This window comes from Zophobas morio, unplaced genomic scaffold (genome assembly GCF_036711695.1).
Source record: "Zophobas morio isolate AGI-343-1 ecotype UQ-CSIRO unplaced genomic scaffold, CSIRO_AGI_Zmor_V1 ptg000021l, whole genome shotgun sequence".
Taxonomy (NCBI): domain Eukaryota; kingdom Metazoa; phylum Arthropoda; class Insecta; order Coleoptera; family Tenebrionidae; genus Zophobas; species Zophobas morio.
In genome coordinates, this window is record NW_026972126.1 from 8,256,033 (window position 1) to 8,274,312 (window position 18,280).

At 33.6% G+C, this 18,280-nt stretch overlaps 1 protein-coding gene across 3 annotated transcripts in view; it reads left to right on the plus strand.

The window, feature by feature from the left end:
- LOC135132791 (calpain-9-like) overlaps window positions 1–18,280 on the plus strand; it is a 179,780-nt gene that overhangs the window by 150,040 nt on the left and 11,460 nt on the right. For all 3 annotated transcript variants that reach the window (XM_064060988.1, XM_064060990.1, XM_064060989.1), the window contains exon 5: window positions 2,283–2,476. In XM_064060988.1, coding sequence (XP_063917058.1) covers window positions 2,283–2,476 — 194 coding nt within the window. The remainder of the gene's footprint in view (window positions 1–2,282; window positions 2,477–18,280) is intronic.

The following is an 18,280-nucleotide window of genomic DNA, read 5'->3' on the forward strand; positions in this document are numbered from 1 at the left end:
TCATATTACGTATTGGATTTTCTAATAAAATTCATTTAACTCGGAATTTATTTCGAAAGAACTTCCCTCGCTTCTGAAGTATAGTCCAACAAATACTGCTTCTCTGAAAACTTTTAAAATTTGATTTTGCGGAATTTTATTTTTTCGTGATAATCTCTATGGAGTAAAATCAATATAGAAGGTACTAGTCACAGTGCAACAGAAAAAAAGAAGGTTTCACCTTCTTTAAAAAAGACACATGGAGCCCTCGAGAAGGTTTCACCTTCTTTAAAAAGAGCCAGTTGGAACCCTCCAAAAAGATTTCACATCCTTTAAAATATGACATTTGAGGCCCCTGAGAAGGTTTCACATTTTAAAAAAAGACAATAGGGATCCCGATGTGGTTTTACGTTTTTAAAAAAGACAGTTGGGACCCCCGAGAAGCTTTTATATTTTAAAAAAAGACAGTTGGGACCCCCGAGAAGGTTTCACATTCTTTCAAATATGACATTTGGGGCCTCTGAGAAGGTTTCACATTCTTAAAAGAAGACATTTGGGGCCCCCGAGAAGGTATCACGTTAAAAAAAAGACATTTGGCAGCTCCGAGAAGGTTTAACATTTTTAAAAAGAGACAATTGGGATCTCCGAGAAGGTTCACATTCTCAAAAAAATCATTTGGGACCCCCGACAAGGTTTTACATTTTTAAAAAGACAGTTGGGACCTCCGAGAAGGTTTCACATGCTTAAAATAAGACATTTGGGGACCCCGAGAAGGTTTTACATTAAAAAAAAATACAGTAGGAACCCCCGAGAAGGTATCATATTAAAAAAACACATTTCGGCCCCGAGATTGTTTCACATTTTTAAAAAAGACAGTTGGGACCCCCGAAAAGGTTTTACATTTCTAAAAAATACTGTTGGGACTCCCGAGAAGGTTTTACATTAAAAAAAAGGCATATGGGGCCCCCGAAAAAGTTTTACATCTTTAAAAAATACAGTATGAATACCCGAGAAGGTATGACATTAAACAAAAGACATTTGGCACCCCCAGAAATTTTAACATTTTTGAAAGAGACAATTGGGACCCCTGAAAAGGTTTCACGTTGTTAAAAAAAAATCATTTCGGTCCCCGAGAAGGTTTTACATTTTTAAAAAAGAGATATAGTTGGGACCCCCGAGAAGGTGTTACATTTTTAAAAAAGACAGTTGGGACCCCCGAGAAGGTTTCACATTCTTGAAAAAGGTATTTGACGCCCACGAGAAGGTTTTACATTTTTAAATAAAGGGGGGCGTATTCTCACCTTTTCTAGAAAGTGGGGTAACAATTCGAGAGAAAAAGAGAAAAAAAAAACGAAAAACCAAGTTTGGAATCGAACACGCGCCGTCCGGTCCGGATTCCTGATTCGTAACCACTGGACCACAAATGGAGTGCCTTAGCGAATGGTAAATTGTTATTATACCGCGCATTCTGTTTTTGTAAAAATTTTGACGGCTAGGGAAAAACTCAAAGCGGATTCGTACATCAGGTAAAAACATAAAAAATCCTGCTTAAACTCTTAATTGATATAATGGAGATAAACACACATTTCTATTATGTCACATTTATTGCCAATATGAGTTGAAAAATCTAATATCATCTATTTCGCAATGAAATTAGCTCAAGGCTACATAAATTTTCGAAACACCACAATGATAAATTGAAAAATAACCGGAAATATCTTTTCAGAAAGTCGACTATAAGATGTTTCAAACATGAAATTATCTTTTCATGAAATAATGATAATTATAATAGTGGACCTCGTGTAGGTAAATCTCGTATGTTCCGAAAATTTACCACTATTCTTCTTACTATGGATCTGGCTATTCAGTCTATGACGGTTACAATTACAACTCTTACAATAAATTTGTACGTCAGAACATGTCATTTTGAAAAATATAGTTTATCTCCCTGAGCATTTTTCAAGAAAACGTTAGTTAAGGAATTATTAATCTTGTACCGAACGCTCAGTTCAAAATATTGCCATACGTGTTGAAAGCTGGTCATTTTATAAACAACTGGAAACAGTAACATGTGCGTTATTATTCCCGAAATTCTAAAACTTTTAAGTGAACGGTCCGAATTCTAGCCACCTTCCCCTAGCACGCGTACCGAAGTATTTACCTCTCTTCGTGTTCTGTTGACCTCGCAGCGACATGGAACAAGTGTCCCAACCAACTTTGACCCGACATGATGACCAACTAACGAGCCACGGCAGCCGTCATTATTGCCGTTAACAGGTGATTACCTCCGTTTTTTGTTGCAGGAAATGTGTCAAAGGCCGAGATTCGTTAGCGAGAACTCCGGGGAAATGCGATTTGCTGTGGAGGCTGGTGAGCTTGGAGACCAGTGGCTTCTGGCTGCAGTGGCGTCACTGGCTTTGACTCCCAGGTTTTTGGACCGGATCGTGCCCCCGGATCAGGGATTTGATAACTCGCATTCTTATTGTGGCGTGTTTAGGTAAGTGACAGAGAGATCAGAAGGTCAACTTTTAGTAGATAAATGTGTTATTGCATACCTATTCTTCTGCGCTAGAAAATTTAGACGAAGGAATTGTTATAGTTAGTACAAAAAGGGGCACTTGGAGCTAACATTTTTTAAATTTCTAAGCGATATCAGTCCGCATGTTTTCTTTACAAAATGCCATAGAATTATGCATTTTTTTTTAATAAAACAGAGCTTAAAAAATACTTAAAATGCGAAAGTTGATTTCTGTGTTTACTTTCAACCTAGTTCAAAATTACAAATAACTTTTATAGTAAAAGTTACTACTCGAGTTTTTTTTTTATATACCGAGTCTGTCACTCAATTGCGCTCTTCGCCTTAATTTGTTAAACTAGAACAAAAAGTCTTTCGTATTTCCGTCGGAAATTCTATATTACGCATTAAAAATATCAGGCGAGCACGAACATAATAATTGGTAATTGAATCATACTTGGAAAGGATTTAGCATGTCGGTGATTAAACCATTCTAAGAAATGTCAAAAAATGACAACAACAATAACAAAACAAGTGTGAGGCAAAGGAAGGAAAATTAGTGGATACAGTATAATAATTGCAGAATAAATAAAATCAAATTGCAGTAAATTCAGAGAATGTTGCCGATTTTGTTATAAACACAACTGAGCTCTTCGTTTCACTCTATCGATCACTTGCTGCAACATCTCTGTATTATTGTCTTTATTGTTAATTTCTTCTGTTATTTTTACCCATAGTTCCTCAAAATTGCTCTATGAACGTTCTATGAATAGTATTTTTTAAATGGGGCAAAAAAATACGAGTACCTAGTTGTCTGCAGGAATACGAGCACAAAATCTTGGGAAGAAGATATTCTATATATTTTGTAAAAAAATTCCTATAACATTGCCATTCTGGTCCTAGCCGAATGTGCTGTAACCTAGTCTTGTTGAAAATAACCCACTTTCATTTTGTCATGGTAGAACAACTGCCAAAATTTCTTCTTCTGTTAATTATTAATCTCCACTTCTTCTTCTTCTCCTTCTTTGTTTGTGAAGACGAGGTTTCTCGGAACTTTGTCACATATCGTTGTAATGAATTGCAAAAATGGTCATAGTCGATGATGTTATTGGGAAATCCTTTCCAGAATTCATCCCAACTCCCTTGACTCTAGTACTCATATAGACAGTTGACTTTCTGTCCATTTTGAAAATACAACTCAATCAGAAACACTTTCTCCTCTAATGGAAATGCCATTTTTGCGTGAATACGCGAATACGTACCTAAATAAAATTCTAAAAATAACTTAAATATAAAAATTATTGCTCCTGAAAGCAACAACAAGTAAGAAAACAAAATAGGCAATGTTAAAAGGGACGTTTCATAGGACAGTTGTTAATGACACAGCGAAATTGAATAATAAATTGACGTAAAATTTAAATCAAAGTTAAAAATCAGTTTATAAGGATTTTTTTGCCTTTTAGGTATACAGGTGTCCCGTAAAATGTGTCTGTATACTCAAATTTGGTTCATTTTTTCTTTAATGTAGTAGTTTGAACGTTAATATGTGATACACTTTGCATCTTCATCTATTTTTAAATAGATGAAGATACAAGGAAGAAGATTTAAAACATAAATGTATCCCTTAGGTTACATTTATGTTTTAAATAATTAACACGAGTCATTGGCATTTGGTCAGATATTTTTGCTTATAACCGGTTACAGAATACACTCACTCTTCGTTTACGGATGTCCCATTGTGATAACAAGACATAAAGTGTCTTGTTCAACAGAATAAACCATTTTCACGCTCTTTACTTCCTAGCACAAAAACTAAATTTTCGTACGCAAGCACCAAGAGTTTTGAAAACAATAGTCATTTCGTTGTTTTGAGCTTGAATCAACGAGAATTAGAATTATTGTAATTCACACTTGAAAAACGTTGAAACAACAAAAACGATGACTTTACATGACAGGTTACAAATGACATTATTCACAAATGAGAATTGTCATAATGAGGCATAATTTTAGCGAAGCGGGATTTTTGAAATTCATGGCCAACTACGCCCTTAGAATCATTTATAAAAACCTTATACATATAGGAGGATCTATTAAAAAAGAACTTAGTTATAGATATGTTGTTCTCTAAAACAGAAGGTTTTGTGTAATTGAAAATAAGTTTAGTTTCTGCTGTTCAAAGAGCCGTTTGTTTCTGTCTTTAATAATTAACAAAATATCGAAGAGGCCGCTGTTAGTGATTCACACTGTACATGTGCAAACAGCAGACGATATTTAATTAATGATTAATGAACATTAAATCAAACATTAGAGAAGACAGACTCCCTAAGGTTACATCTATTTTATGTTTTTGACTAAGCTAACTTCATAAATTTTTTAGAGGAAAGAATAAATATATTTTTATATGATCAGCCGTTTCGGAACGTTTATCGATATTAAGTGCTCCAGGGAAGTGAGTAATCTTTATAACCAAATATGATTCCGCAACGTATCCTTCGGAAACTGCATCCAGTTTAGAACGGCATTTAAGTTTTAATTCTAAAACGTTCGTTTACTCATTTACAAAATAGATAATGCATTTTCTATATACATTATATAACTTTTCTGATTACCTAATTTTAAAAATTCTGTAATATTTACATAGATGGTGTCAACTATTTTTTTTTCTTTTTTGGCAAGTTATTTAACAATTTTCTTTTGAATACGAGTAAATCTGTAACTGATACCTTCTAAGCATAGTAGCGTTTGAAACTGTTGATAAGTAAGTAATTATTTATTTTTACTTTATTTGTAATTATATGTTTCGCTAAATTTAAATTTTACTATATGTAATTGTTATAATTTTTTTTAACTCGAAAAGAACAAATCAGGATTTGTTAGGGTCCAATTTAAAGTTGGATTTGCGATATTTTTGCCGTCCCCGTTGCTATGGAAGATGCGATGACAAGAGTTGCGATCGCGAAACTCAATCGCAAATCGCAACTACTGTCATCGCAACTCCTATAGCAACGAAATTTTGCGATATCACAAATCCAACATGAAATAGACTTCTTACAGCCAGTAATTACAGCTTGATCAACAAGTACTGTTTGAGTTGGTAATAGAATTAATCAATTTTGAGAAAATTTTCTTGCGTTGCTAACGTGTTTAAAGCACTCAGAAAGTTTGGTTAATGTAATAATCAATAACAAATTTTGACGTTAATCACGTTGTACTATACTTGAATATGCTCATAATCCACCCTTCCTTTTTTTATTTTCTTATTTTTGATAAAAACTTACTTATGAATTATGATTTTATTTTTTCTAATCGTCAAGTCTAATTATTTTTTTTGTTATTTCTGAAATGATAAAATAATAAGAATTCATATGTTTAAGATCATCTCATTGTAGAACTGCCATTGGAGATAAAATATTCGAAAAGTGAGTCTTATTAGTTGTCTTGATTTGAATTCTGAATCTGAAAATTGTGCAACATTCTGAAATTTAATTTTTAATCTCCAAAACTGAAAGTTTTGGAATCTTGCAGACGTAGACGTTTTAAAGTCATCGTAAGCATGGTAAATTTTTAATCAATATATTATTATTATTATTATTACATGAACAATTATAACAAATAAAAAAATACCGTTTCTATATGGATTTAATCGAATGAAACAAAACAGGACAAAACGAAAGGACACGTTTTGTATTTTTTACATAACGGTTCCAATTAATGACAGGCGGTGATAATTTTCATATTATAATGCGTAAAATCCATTCTGTGACCGCTGTGACACGTCTTTCACAATTCCTGTAGTTCGCGCGTTCAGCGTTGTGGGGTCAATAATAATAGTTTTATTGACAGTCTTATTTTTGCATAATGTGTTTTAAACGACGATAAAAATACAGTTATTATTTAATTAGTATAGACTTTATCTGTTATTTATTTACATATGTGACTGACAAGTGATTATTTGTGATTAACGATGAGAAACATTTGGTCAACTCAAAATATAAAACATCGGTCGTGAGTATGAATATGAATGATCTTTGGAAATATTCAGTAGATGTATTTACCAGTATATCGGTCAGCGTTAATGAACCTACTGTGATGTCTCTATAAATATTTGTTTACAGCTGCGAAAATTTTAACTTTGCTGCACACCTGTCATTTAAATTTTAATCTGGTGTTTTGTTAAGACTTAGTTTTATAGTAGCGACCTAAACCTATTTGTCTGCTTACTTACACAATATTAAAAAATTAGAGCGCTATTAGATAGGTGGAAATAAATTATTCCTAGATTATTTTGGGATATTCTTCGTGGGCAATCTAAAAATAGAAATGTATGAAAAAATTGATAAGCCCCACACTTCAACTAAAATTTAGTTGAAAAAGTTTGTAGATGACGTAATTAAGTTTTTACTGACAGAATAAATAAATTCTGATTTTTGAAGTTTCTATGATAAATTGTAAAATTTCGTAGTAAAATTTTGATTTTTTTTCCAAAATCTAAAAGTTACTGTTGAAATAAGGATGCCAACGTTCACGTTGAAACCACTTAAATCCACAAGGTGCTTTGACGCAATTTTGGTTAATGCAGATTTTTTTTCATAAATCTTTTGACAAACAGGTGTGCTGGTTGTATTTTTTATTAAAACGTTATTGATTTTGAAACATGATTGCTGAAAATTTTACTTTCAGAACAAAGATAATCGATTGAAAACAACAGTGCATATATGCAACCAACTAAACACGTAGCTATTCTTTCCTCAGAAATTTGTAAGAAAAAATATGCTATACCGAATACACAAACATGCGCATTCTATTGTTATCGTAATTTTATTTATATTTTACCTACTAAAATAATTTAGCAGATTTTAGCTTGTAAACAATAAATTTAAGTGAAAAAAAACACTTTTGATAGAATTCCTATTATCAACTTTTGCCGCAAATATCAACTTGTTGTACTACATTTTTTTTTTTATTTCTTTAAAAAATATTTTTCTGAATTGCCAACACTTTTTTTTGTTGTAAGTTATTTTTAGTTTTTATGCCAAACTCGTCAAGCATTGTAGGCAATTAACTTTAAAATATCCGAATAACAATTATAAAGAATAAAAACTTTAGCACGTTTTCTTGTACACACATTATTAACCAACACTACAAATCGTGTATTAATGGTGACAGAACACTATTTCTAGCAAAGTAATTTTTGAATAATCCTCGGTATGCTCAGGCTTTGTTTCCAACAAATCACGGCGTGGTTGCAAACTCATGCTCGTTTTCCATTGACCGAGCGGCCTTTATCAGCGCAAATACCTAATAAATCTAATTAAATAGCTACTCGAGCGTTTGCATGCAGCTCTTCTAAGAAACACACAAGGGAACATCATAAACAATCATTTTTTCTAAATGATAAAATGCATGAAATTATCTAGATCGTTGAGCGCTTTAATTTGTTTAACAGGATTGAAATAACGATCGCTGGAGCTCTTCTCTGAACCAGTGGCGTGGACAGTTTGTGCGAAATTTTCAAACGGTACCGCAAAGCCACCGTTAGATAATTTAGTAATTTTTTGGAGAAATTTACGAGGAAAGTTATTTTTAAGCGCACAGAGTGGAAGTTTTCGGGACGGTTAATTAGAAGTGGACGAAATTGGAAATGACCAGTTGTGTGCGGGGGCTCGTGCCTACACGATTCGAGATAAAAAATAATTTAAACGGTCGTATTTTATTTTTATTTTTTTAACGAAACGGCAGTCTTTCATACACCCATTTGAACATAATTTTCAATTAATAATAGAAAAATGACACCTCATTCATGTAAATAGAAAAAAATTGGAAAATTTATTTCATTTACAGGACCATCTAGTAAATCCAGTTTTTTTAGAAAAAAATTACATATTACATATTACAGATACCAATCCCAGTATAAGAAAAAAATGGCCTCTGCAATATGTTAATATTTTTGCATATTGTTTAATTATTGCGTGCTTTTTCTTTCAGTGCAATGACTCTCCCATATTTTGTTCTTTATTTAATCTTTCTGACCTGAGGCGTCTGACGTCCATTTTGTTTTTTTCCTAGTTTCAATTCTGATACCTTTGTTTAAAAATTATTATCAAAAAGTACATTTCCTACTAGAAGGCAATCATCATAAAATAAATCAAAAAATTAAAAACATGTCCCAGGCTAATTGCTACAAGAGCCATGATATGGAAAACATGGTACAAAATCCGTTACGGTCTAGAGGAAACAATCGATAAAACTATAAAATTCGAGTGTGCTACTTTGAAATACAGCAATAAAACTATTGTTTCGTGTTTGCAATAATCTATTCGTTGATAAGAAAACGCGAATTGTTAGAGATTACGAATTTTCTGCTTTGTTTTTTTGTTTATACACAAAATTTCATTTTTGTGTCTAAACAGAAAAGGATGATTTACAATGTTACAAAATATCATCATATTTGGCTTTTTTTAACACATATTTCAATTTCTCTTACAAATACGAGTGGTTTTTGAAAATTTCTGCTCAAGTTACCCATGACGCTTACGTTAGCAGTAAAACATGATGCGTAACTTGAACTTGAAGGGTGTATTTTGAGTTGACTGAAAAATTCAGTTCACTTCGAAAAAGTTAGGTTATTCAAAATTGATGCCACCAAAATTTCAAATGTTGTAAAAAATCATACAAAATCTTTTATTTATAACAATATAAACATGAATCTTACTTTACTTACTTTACAATAATTGCTGGACATGTTGACCTTCAGCCTCTAAACACACATTAACTCTTCGTTTCATATTTTCGGAAATATTATTAATTCTCGAAGGATTAGACCCAAGGATAAAAAACAAGCGTTTGTATGTAAGTTAACGTTTCGCTCCTTTATAGGACCTTCTTCGAGGACTTGATGTTACGCTATCCATCCAAATAATCATACATAAAAAACAGCAAGCGGTATTTTTGTAATTTTTACAATTACTCTGGTGTAGTTCGTGGACATTTTTTTCGAATTCGGATATTTAAGTCGTTGATGACATGTGCAGGTTATTTAAAGATAGCGTTTTTCAACATCATTAACGACGAAATACATCATAAAATTTTCTTAAGAAATTTAACGTCGTTTGTGCTGTATGAGCTGTTGCACTGTCATGTTGAAAAAAGCCATTCTGTAGTTCCTCAGGATCGAATTGGTGAATGAATTACTGCAGGGCTAAGGAACTATTGTAATCGAATCCATTGGCCCACTCCCTACTTTTATGTTTTCTCGACCTTTCATGACCCCTTCAGTATGAATAAATAGGTTTTCCGTTTCCGTCCGCCTGTCTGTCTGTCTGTATGTGTTCCTGTCTATCATCCATCCGGGTTTTTTATAAACAGATAATCTCCGAAACAATTAAACCGATTGTTGTCGAATTTTGTCTATTTGTATATCATGTAAATGGTAAAACTCTGACTGAAACTTGGCTAATCATCCCCACCACCAATGAGATAACGTCATCTCCAAAATCTATAAGACTTTTTTTTATTTATTAAAATAAAATACTCATGCTGTTGTTGTTTTAACATTACATTCACATCTTTATTTTAACTTATAAGGATTCTCATAAAAAAAATTAATTTGCCTAATCAAATTTTATAATTTTTCAAAAAAACTGAATTTGTTTTATTGCACTTCAGGGGCAAGGGAAGTTCTATAGAGATAACCTTCGACCAATTTTTTTTATATCTGAAGCACTAGATATTTAGCCAATGTAAAATATCTTGCCGAACTTAATAAAATATAAAAAAGGTTAATAACGAAAAAAAATTAAGCAATAAATGACAATGGTGGTAAAAATCAAGAACCATAAAATAGTATATTATTAGCCAAGGTTGCAGAGCCAAGCATTCTAGACCGAGCGCAAATTAGAACCCGAGACGCGCAGCATCGAGGGCTCTGAAGCGCGAGGTCTAGAAGTGGCTTTGCAACCGTGGTTAATATACTATTTTTTTCACTAGTAAAAACCATAAGACAATAAACTGAAAAAATAAACGTTCAATTTTTTGACGCAACATGATTTTGTTTTGATTTCTAATCAAACTTAATCTAAATCTTCAACACAAAGAAAACCGTTTATACTTGTCGCTGAGTTATTCATTTTATCTTCTACCGTCTACCAACTACCATGCGTATACTCAAGTAATGTTTGTAGCACACATTTGTTCATTTTTTAAGAAATAATCACATCAAACATTACGTACATAACCTCAATTTTTCTTTTTGAACCGGTAGTCGCAAAAGTCGAATTTGCTACCTCTAGATGAGTCGACATTTGCATGCGTCATGGCTGCTAATGAAAAAACATTTTTTTTTTTATCAAGAAAGGAGAACCACACGTTTCCCGTTTGCCGGGCAGGTGCCCTGACCACTAGCCACAATTGAAATGTTGTCAAGACTAAACAAAGCTAAGTAGCACCAGTAACCTTCTTTTACTTCCCGAGCCTAAGCTAAGGAAGTATTGTAATCGAGTTCATTAGGTCTCCCATTTCCGGCTGTCTGTCTGTCTGTCCGCCGTCCTCGTGAATGTTTGTTAAACAGATAATGTCCGAAACTGCCGAATCATGGTTGTCCTGTTTTATGTGGGTATTATAAATATCATTTAGATGGTAAAACGCTAACCAAACTTCTCACCAACAATGTGATGACGTCATCTCAAATACATAGTAAATGTATATGTACATAGTAAGTGGGTTTTAAATATGTAAAATGCCATAATCCTACATGAATCCGTGTTGATTTTTACCCGTGACATCCAAATTTTTCAAAAAAGTATAACATTTTGTAGTTGAATTCTGAAACTGCAAAACCAAGTGCTCTGAAATCTTGCACATGTTTTAAAATTATCATTAAGGATGGTACGTTTTTAACCAAAATATATTTGTTTATCCCTCCAAAAATTGATGACGTCACCTCAAAATTTTACCGAATAAATCCTATTGAGAATGTGTAAAATATGACGAGTCTACATCACTGGATTCATATTTTTTAGAATTGTGTATACAGGGTGTCTCAAAAAAATTAATGAACGGGTCAGTTTATATTTATTGTTTAAATTGGGATCTGTTCACTCAACTTTCCCGAAAATTTGGGAATACAACACTGTTATTATTAGTATTACACTGCACAATCCAAACTGATAAACATTCGACCTATTTTTTATATATCTTAGAAATAAAGTAACTACTTATCATAACACGTCGATTAAAATTATATTGCAATATAATACAAATTCCGTTCAAAAATTAACAAATTCAAAATTGCAAAATACCAAAACTTAAAGACAACCAAAGGTAAATAATTTTAGAAAATTGTTATTCAAACTTTCCTATAGAATATTCCTGGCAACAAATAAATGAAAAATAGTTGCAGCGTCCAACGCCAATCTCATTCCGGGTGTGTCTTTTTGGGCGACACACCCATTTAAAAAACTGTCCATATCACGAATTTCACATCATGTAAAAAACGCCGAAAAATAGATTTCCGAATTTTTGCGATTTCTGACAGGTCGACGGCTCGGCAACGCATTCCATACCTTCACGGTCGCACTGCGAAAAAAAGTTTAGACGCGTCCCGGAGCACGCTTTAATTAGTACCAAGCCAACGTGCCCCATTGTTATCTCAAATTTTTTTCAAAATCGTGCACAATGCATAAATAATTCATAGAATGACGTCCCGTGAGATACTGCAGGCCATGACAAATATATTAAGGCAAATTAACATTAAATCGACTACAAATAAACATTTAATTTGGTATTCCAATGCGACGGCAGGGACGGTTTCCGCTTGCGAATGGTCCACTGAATGAGAGAAGGAAAGATGCGTTCGTTAGGGTCGTGCCACGCCAAGTAGGCGCGGGTTTGAAATTAGTCAAAACATTTTTTTTTTTCGAAATTAGGTAGTACGAATTTTCTCTGTACACCTAAAATATTCAACCAATTCGAAGTTAAATTTGGTTGAGAGCTGGGTCGTAAATTGTGATAGTATCTTTAATTAAACTAAAATCATACGAATTGTTTTTGGAATTGACGCGGAACGACCCAGCGGTCGGCCTCACACCAACAGATTTCCTCGTTAGAGTACTCCGAGGCGAAACAATAATAAGTCCGGGGTGGGTGTACGCGTTCATTGTGTTCACCATCTGGTAGGCGTTGAAATAATATCCAACCATTACCATTAAATTGAAAATCAATATTATTTACTCGTTCATTGTAAGCAATGCAACAATCGAATTTTATCGCAAAACCAGATGGCGCTCATCCGAATTATTACGGTGCCGCAGGACTGGCAGGATTTATTTATGGTGTGGTTAAGTGTTAATTTAATGCCGATATCGTACCTGTGTATAATTTAATGGTTTTGTAACTGGTACTAAGCCCTCTGGTAATTGTGGGTCTTAAAGTGCTGCAGGAACGAACGAGGAGCTGGCTTTTTAGATTAACAGTAATAGGTCATCGTGTTGGTGTTTATATATGGGTATGCTTGTTTTAAACCTCTTGTAATCCAAGTTGTTGTAAATTTTTCATCATTGCTCGAGGCTCGTAAGTTTAAAATGGAAAGAACCGCTTTGGTAACTCGAAACTAATGCTGCAATAAATATTTTAACGCGTTTTAATAAGTTTGGTTTGATTTTTTGGCCACGCTGTAGGTAGTACCTCCAATAGTAACTTTTGTTGTTATCGTTCCAGCACTCGAACCAAAAGTTTGCATTTACACTAAATGAAAAGCTAGTTTTCAGTCTGGTGTAATAATAATGTACATATATGGACCTCTATTACTATTTAATTGAGAAATTGACCACTTTTGCTGTTAACAGTCAAGTTTCTTAACAACATTTTTATGATTTATAATAAATCACGGCAATCAAATCAACGGACAGCGGTCGATTTATTGCATCGAATCGATTTAGCCTTTCCTCCAGCATGTTAACACCGAGAAGTTCAGGGCAACTGTTAATCGATTGTGAATCGTAAAATCGATCCATATCTGCTGAAAATGAAAAGTGAGTTAGTGGGGACATGACTGAATCGATTAAAACGATTTAACGCTCTCATACATTGTAAGTACGTACATCAGTAGATACGATGTCGAAAAGCTTTGAAAGTATGTTTAAATGTAGGATCAGCTTCGAAGTTATCGTGCAAGGTGAAGTTTTTTAACATTTATTATTAGTTAATTAAATTGTTTATTACGTGATCGGGTGGTATTTAAAAATAAAACAAATTGTACGCTTTCTGCCGAAACTTGGCTTCTTACTCAGGATTTTATATATCATTTTAATATTTTTACAACATTTTTATAACCCATCAAAGCCGATGCAGTGAGAAAATGATCCTCAGTTTCTTCAAAAAATCACGAGCTTTAAAAAAAATCACGATGCAGTAACTTTCAGAATGAATCACCGGTTTCACGATATTTAAGTTTCTTTATATTTTACTTCCCGGCGTAAACTGAGGAAGTATAATAATCGAGCCCATCGGGCGACTGGCCACGTTCATGTTTTGTCGACGTCTCATGACCCCTAGAGTATGGATCCCCCGTTACCCTCTGTCTAGCGGTCTGTTTGTCTGCTGTCTATTGGAAACTACTCAATCGATTGTTTTCAGATTTTGTATATATATTAGGAATAACATGTAGATGATATATCGCTAACCAAAATTTGTCTAATCATCCACACCATGATGAGATTCCATCAAAATTGTGTACAATAAACTCCTATATTTGTGCTTTATGAATCCGCCTTGTTCTTGTAATAAGCATTACTATAATTGCTATTGTTTAAATCTTCTACTTCTGCTTCTTTAGTCACATAATACGACCCACGCAAACCTACCAAACGGTCCTGTAATGGGGAGATCTAATTTGCAGGTAAAAGCTCTGCGGTTCGATCCCGCAGCGTTTTGGTTTTTTTTAATCCAATCAAGAACAGATAACCCCGTTTTCTCGAAAATACAAGACTATAGTAATGGCACGCCCGGCTATATTTATCATAATCGTTATTAAAATAACGGCTCCTCAGTCCTCACCCAACATAATATTCGAATCGATTTGAGCCATTTTAACTTAAATAATTAATCAGCATTTTCCTCTGTTTTAAGGAGACAAAATCAGTAAAATAAAAAGCATAATACAGTGTAAAATATAGGTTTTTTTTGGAGGTAGACATCTACCCAAAAAAATGGTCTTAGTTTAATAAAACAGAACTTCCCTTGGCGCTGAAATACAGTCCAGTAAATTCAGATTCTTCGAAAAATTATAAAATTTGATTTTGCGAAACTTTATTCTTTTATGATAAACCCTATAAGTTAAAAAATATAAAATGCCTGTCACAGTACAAGAAAAAGTCACTGGTCGATGAGGGGACCGAACTCGTGACTTTCGTGTTATTAACGCTTTGTTCTGATGTGCTATCTGATGTGCCTTTCGGGCGTTATTCTTATAAGAAGGAAAAAAGGTTTTTATACAGTTCAAATTTTTTGCGAGAATCTGGATGCCTGGGTTAAACAATCAAAGCGAATTCATAAACCACGGCTACAGGAGTCTTATTTTATAAAATTTAAATAGTATTTACTTCCCAAAATCTTGGGGTGACGTCATCAAATTATTAGTGGGGATTATTAATCAAATTTCGGTTAACGTTTTACTATCTACAGGATATTCCTAACATTAATTACTTCCCGAGCGTAAGTGAAAGAAGTATTGTAATCGAGTCCGTCGGCCGACTCTCTACTTTTACGTTTCCTCGACCTGTCATGACCTCTACAGTACGAAGAAATAGGTCTGTCTGTCTGTCTGTCTGTCCGTCTGTCCGTCTGTATATCCGTCTGTGTGTCCGTCTGTATTCCGTCCCGATTTTTATTAGACAGATAATAATCTCCGAAAGTATTGCGCCGATTGTTGTCAAATTTTGTATTTATGATAGGAACCTCATTTAGATGGTAAAACGCTAACCAAAATTTGTCTACTCAATAATGTGAGGACGTCACTTCAAAATTGTACATAGCAAATGGGTTTTAAATTGTATATAATAATATAGTCCTACAACAGTAGTTTATGTTTCCGTGTTGAGTTTTTACCCCAAACGTCCAGATTTTGGGGAAGAAATTAAAAATTGTAAAACAACATTTTACATTTTAATTTTGAATCTGCAAAATCTTGCAGATATTTTAAAGTTATGATAAGCATAATAAATTTTTAATCAAAATATATTTGCTTATCCCCTCCAAAAAATTGATGACGTCAGCTCAAAATTTTGCCGAGTAAATCCCATCTAAAATTCCAAAATATAATGCGCATGTACTTAACATACAGAAATAATCAGTTTTCGTAATCCATCGACTTGATCATTCGGTGCATTTGTCATAACAATTAAATATCGCTCCAAAAATATCAAAATTAAAAGGAAACATTTTTCTAACAGTACTTTTAAAGACTAAAATATGAGAAGAATTCTGTAAGTATATGTACGTAACGTTAGCGATACTGTTTTTCCTCACTTTCCATAAAAGTGAACAGGAAGTGGAAAATGGGATCAGCATATGCATTAAACGCACTCTTTCGTATTTTTAACGCTTCTGGAGACTCTTAAGATATCCAAAAATTTAGAGTCGCCCTTTAAGAAATTTCACAAACCCCGATTAGTGAATTGGTGAAAATTGACTAAACCAGTTTCCCTAGAGTTAAGCACAGTGTCCAGGGTTGAAAAATGTTCTTAAACTTTTTAAGAATTTTAGAATAAAATTTTTTGTATCCACTGTCTTTTTCAAAATAATTAGTTCTTTGCCATTAGTTTTTTGACTTGAAGAAAAATGAAAGAGTCCGTCGAACAAAATTATCAGTTGAATTAATGAATGTTCTCTTTGCTGAATATATTCTTTGATTATCTATTGTCATAGGCTATATTAAAACAGTAATTCTTTAAAACGGTAGATATATGGCACTGGTATCCGTGGCAAAAAAACTCAACATCATACAAAACTTTGCTTTCTATGTATTTGGAACAATTTCTTTTACTATATGATCAAATTTAACGAGATTTTGGCCGAAAAACTCAACAATTTGTTTCTAAATTTAAAAATAACAACTTTCTTTCTAAATATCAGAGAGTTTCTAGGTAAATGATTTTTTTTGTCTAAGGTAACAGAGCGAATAAAACAAAATAAATAACAAGTGTCATGAAGACATAAAATACTTCCTGTCAAACAAGTTTCCAAATTTATGGACAAAAATAAAAGATAGCGATATACTGAGCTGCAAAGTCATTAGCCTAATCGACATTTGTTCTGCAAATCAAATTTCAGTTCTCGTTGCAAATATTTTGTGATTAAATGTTGGACGGATTGATTTTCAACAATGTATGTGTGATCTTCATCTGAGAATTATTTCTGTTATCAGCACATCAAAATTTTCACACACACATGGGTGAAAACAAGGCCAACTGCAAAAATTGAAGAAGATAGACATCGCGGGGTACTCCATATGCGTGCATGCCTTGAGTTGCAAACCTCAAGGCCAGGCGTTTACGTTGACAATTATTATTGTTCTGAAAATTTGCTTTATAACTTCGCACCACGCACCCTTGAAATAATCTTCATACAAATCATCAAAATGCTCAATAAGTGACAAAATACGTAAAGCACACCCATGTTTTTATATTTGTGTTGAGGAAAAGCTGAAGTGATAACTGATAAGTGATAACGCTTGTGTAGTGGATCTGGTAAATAGTGCACATAATCTCTTTTAGTTGCATTGACTAATGATAAAGCACATCGCTTATATAACAAGCTTTTTTCTATACTTTTAGAGTATATCGAAAGATTTAAAAATATCAACAACTTGTTTGTCACTGATTCTGGTCTACCACTGCTCTTTATTTAGTGTTATAAATGTTAATGTTTAAACGTTCCGGTTACGCTAACCTTATTTTGTGGCAAATGTTGTTGTTTTCGGATGTTATTTCTTTACGGTTTTACTAAGTACTACTGCCCACCAAGCACCGACTAGACGTTTTTACGGTTCTTTTTCCGACTTTTATGGAGACAGGTCAGTTCTGAATCTTACGCTAAAACTCTCAATAAACACCTTATTTGTACACGTAAACAAAAGACCAGAGAAATATAATGAAGTAATTTGAAATCATACTGTCGCATCTTTACACAAAGCGGACCCCTCAAACATGGTCAAAGTTACTAAAACTTAAAATAAATGTCAACATTAAAATCTCAATGTGCACTTTAATTACTACTCAGTTTGACCACGTAAAAAATAACTGTTCGCAACCAGATGTGACGACGTTGTTAGGGTTACTAGACAGGGTGATATGGAAAGGTACGTACAAAATAAAATCAGTAATTCGCCTCGAAGTGTGGATGGACATTTGGAAACACTTATAAAGCAGAAGCTCTCTACGATGAGGCATTCTCTCAACGAAGAATACCCGGTCATCGTACATTTAGTGCGATTGACCAACGTCACGTTTAGTCCAAAGACTGCTGATTAGAATCAACAAACAGAGCGTGTTCTAGATGCGAAGACAGAAATTTTGGACATCGTTGAAGAAGAGCCAGGTATCAGTGTAAGAAGATATCTTACCGTGTGGGAGCTTCGCCGATTGTTGTGTGGCGAACATTACACGAAAAAGGACTTTATCCGTACCACGTCCAACGAGTTCAAACTTTAAAACCAGAATAAGGTTTTGTGGATGGTTGCTTGAGAAGAATAGGGCAGACCTACGTTTTTCAAGAGTCGGTATATGTATTTAA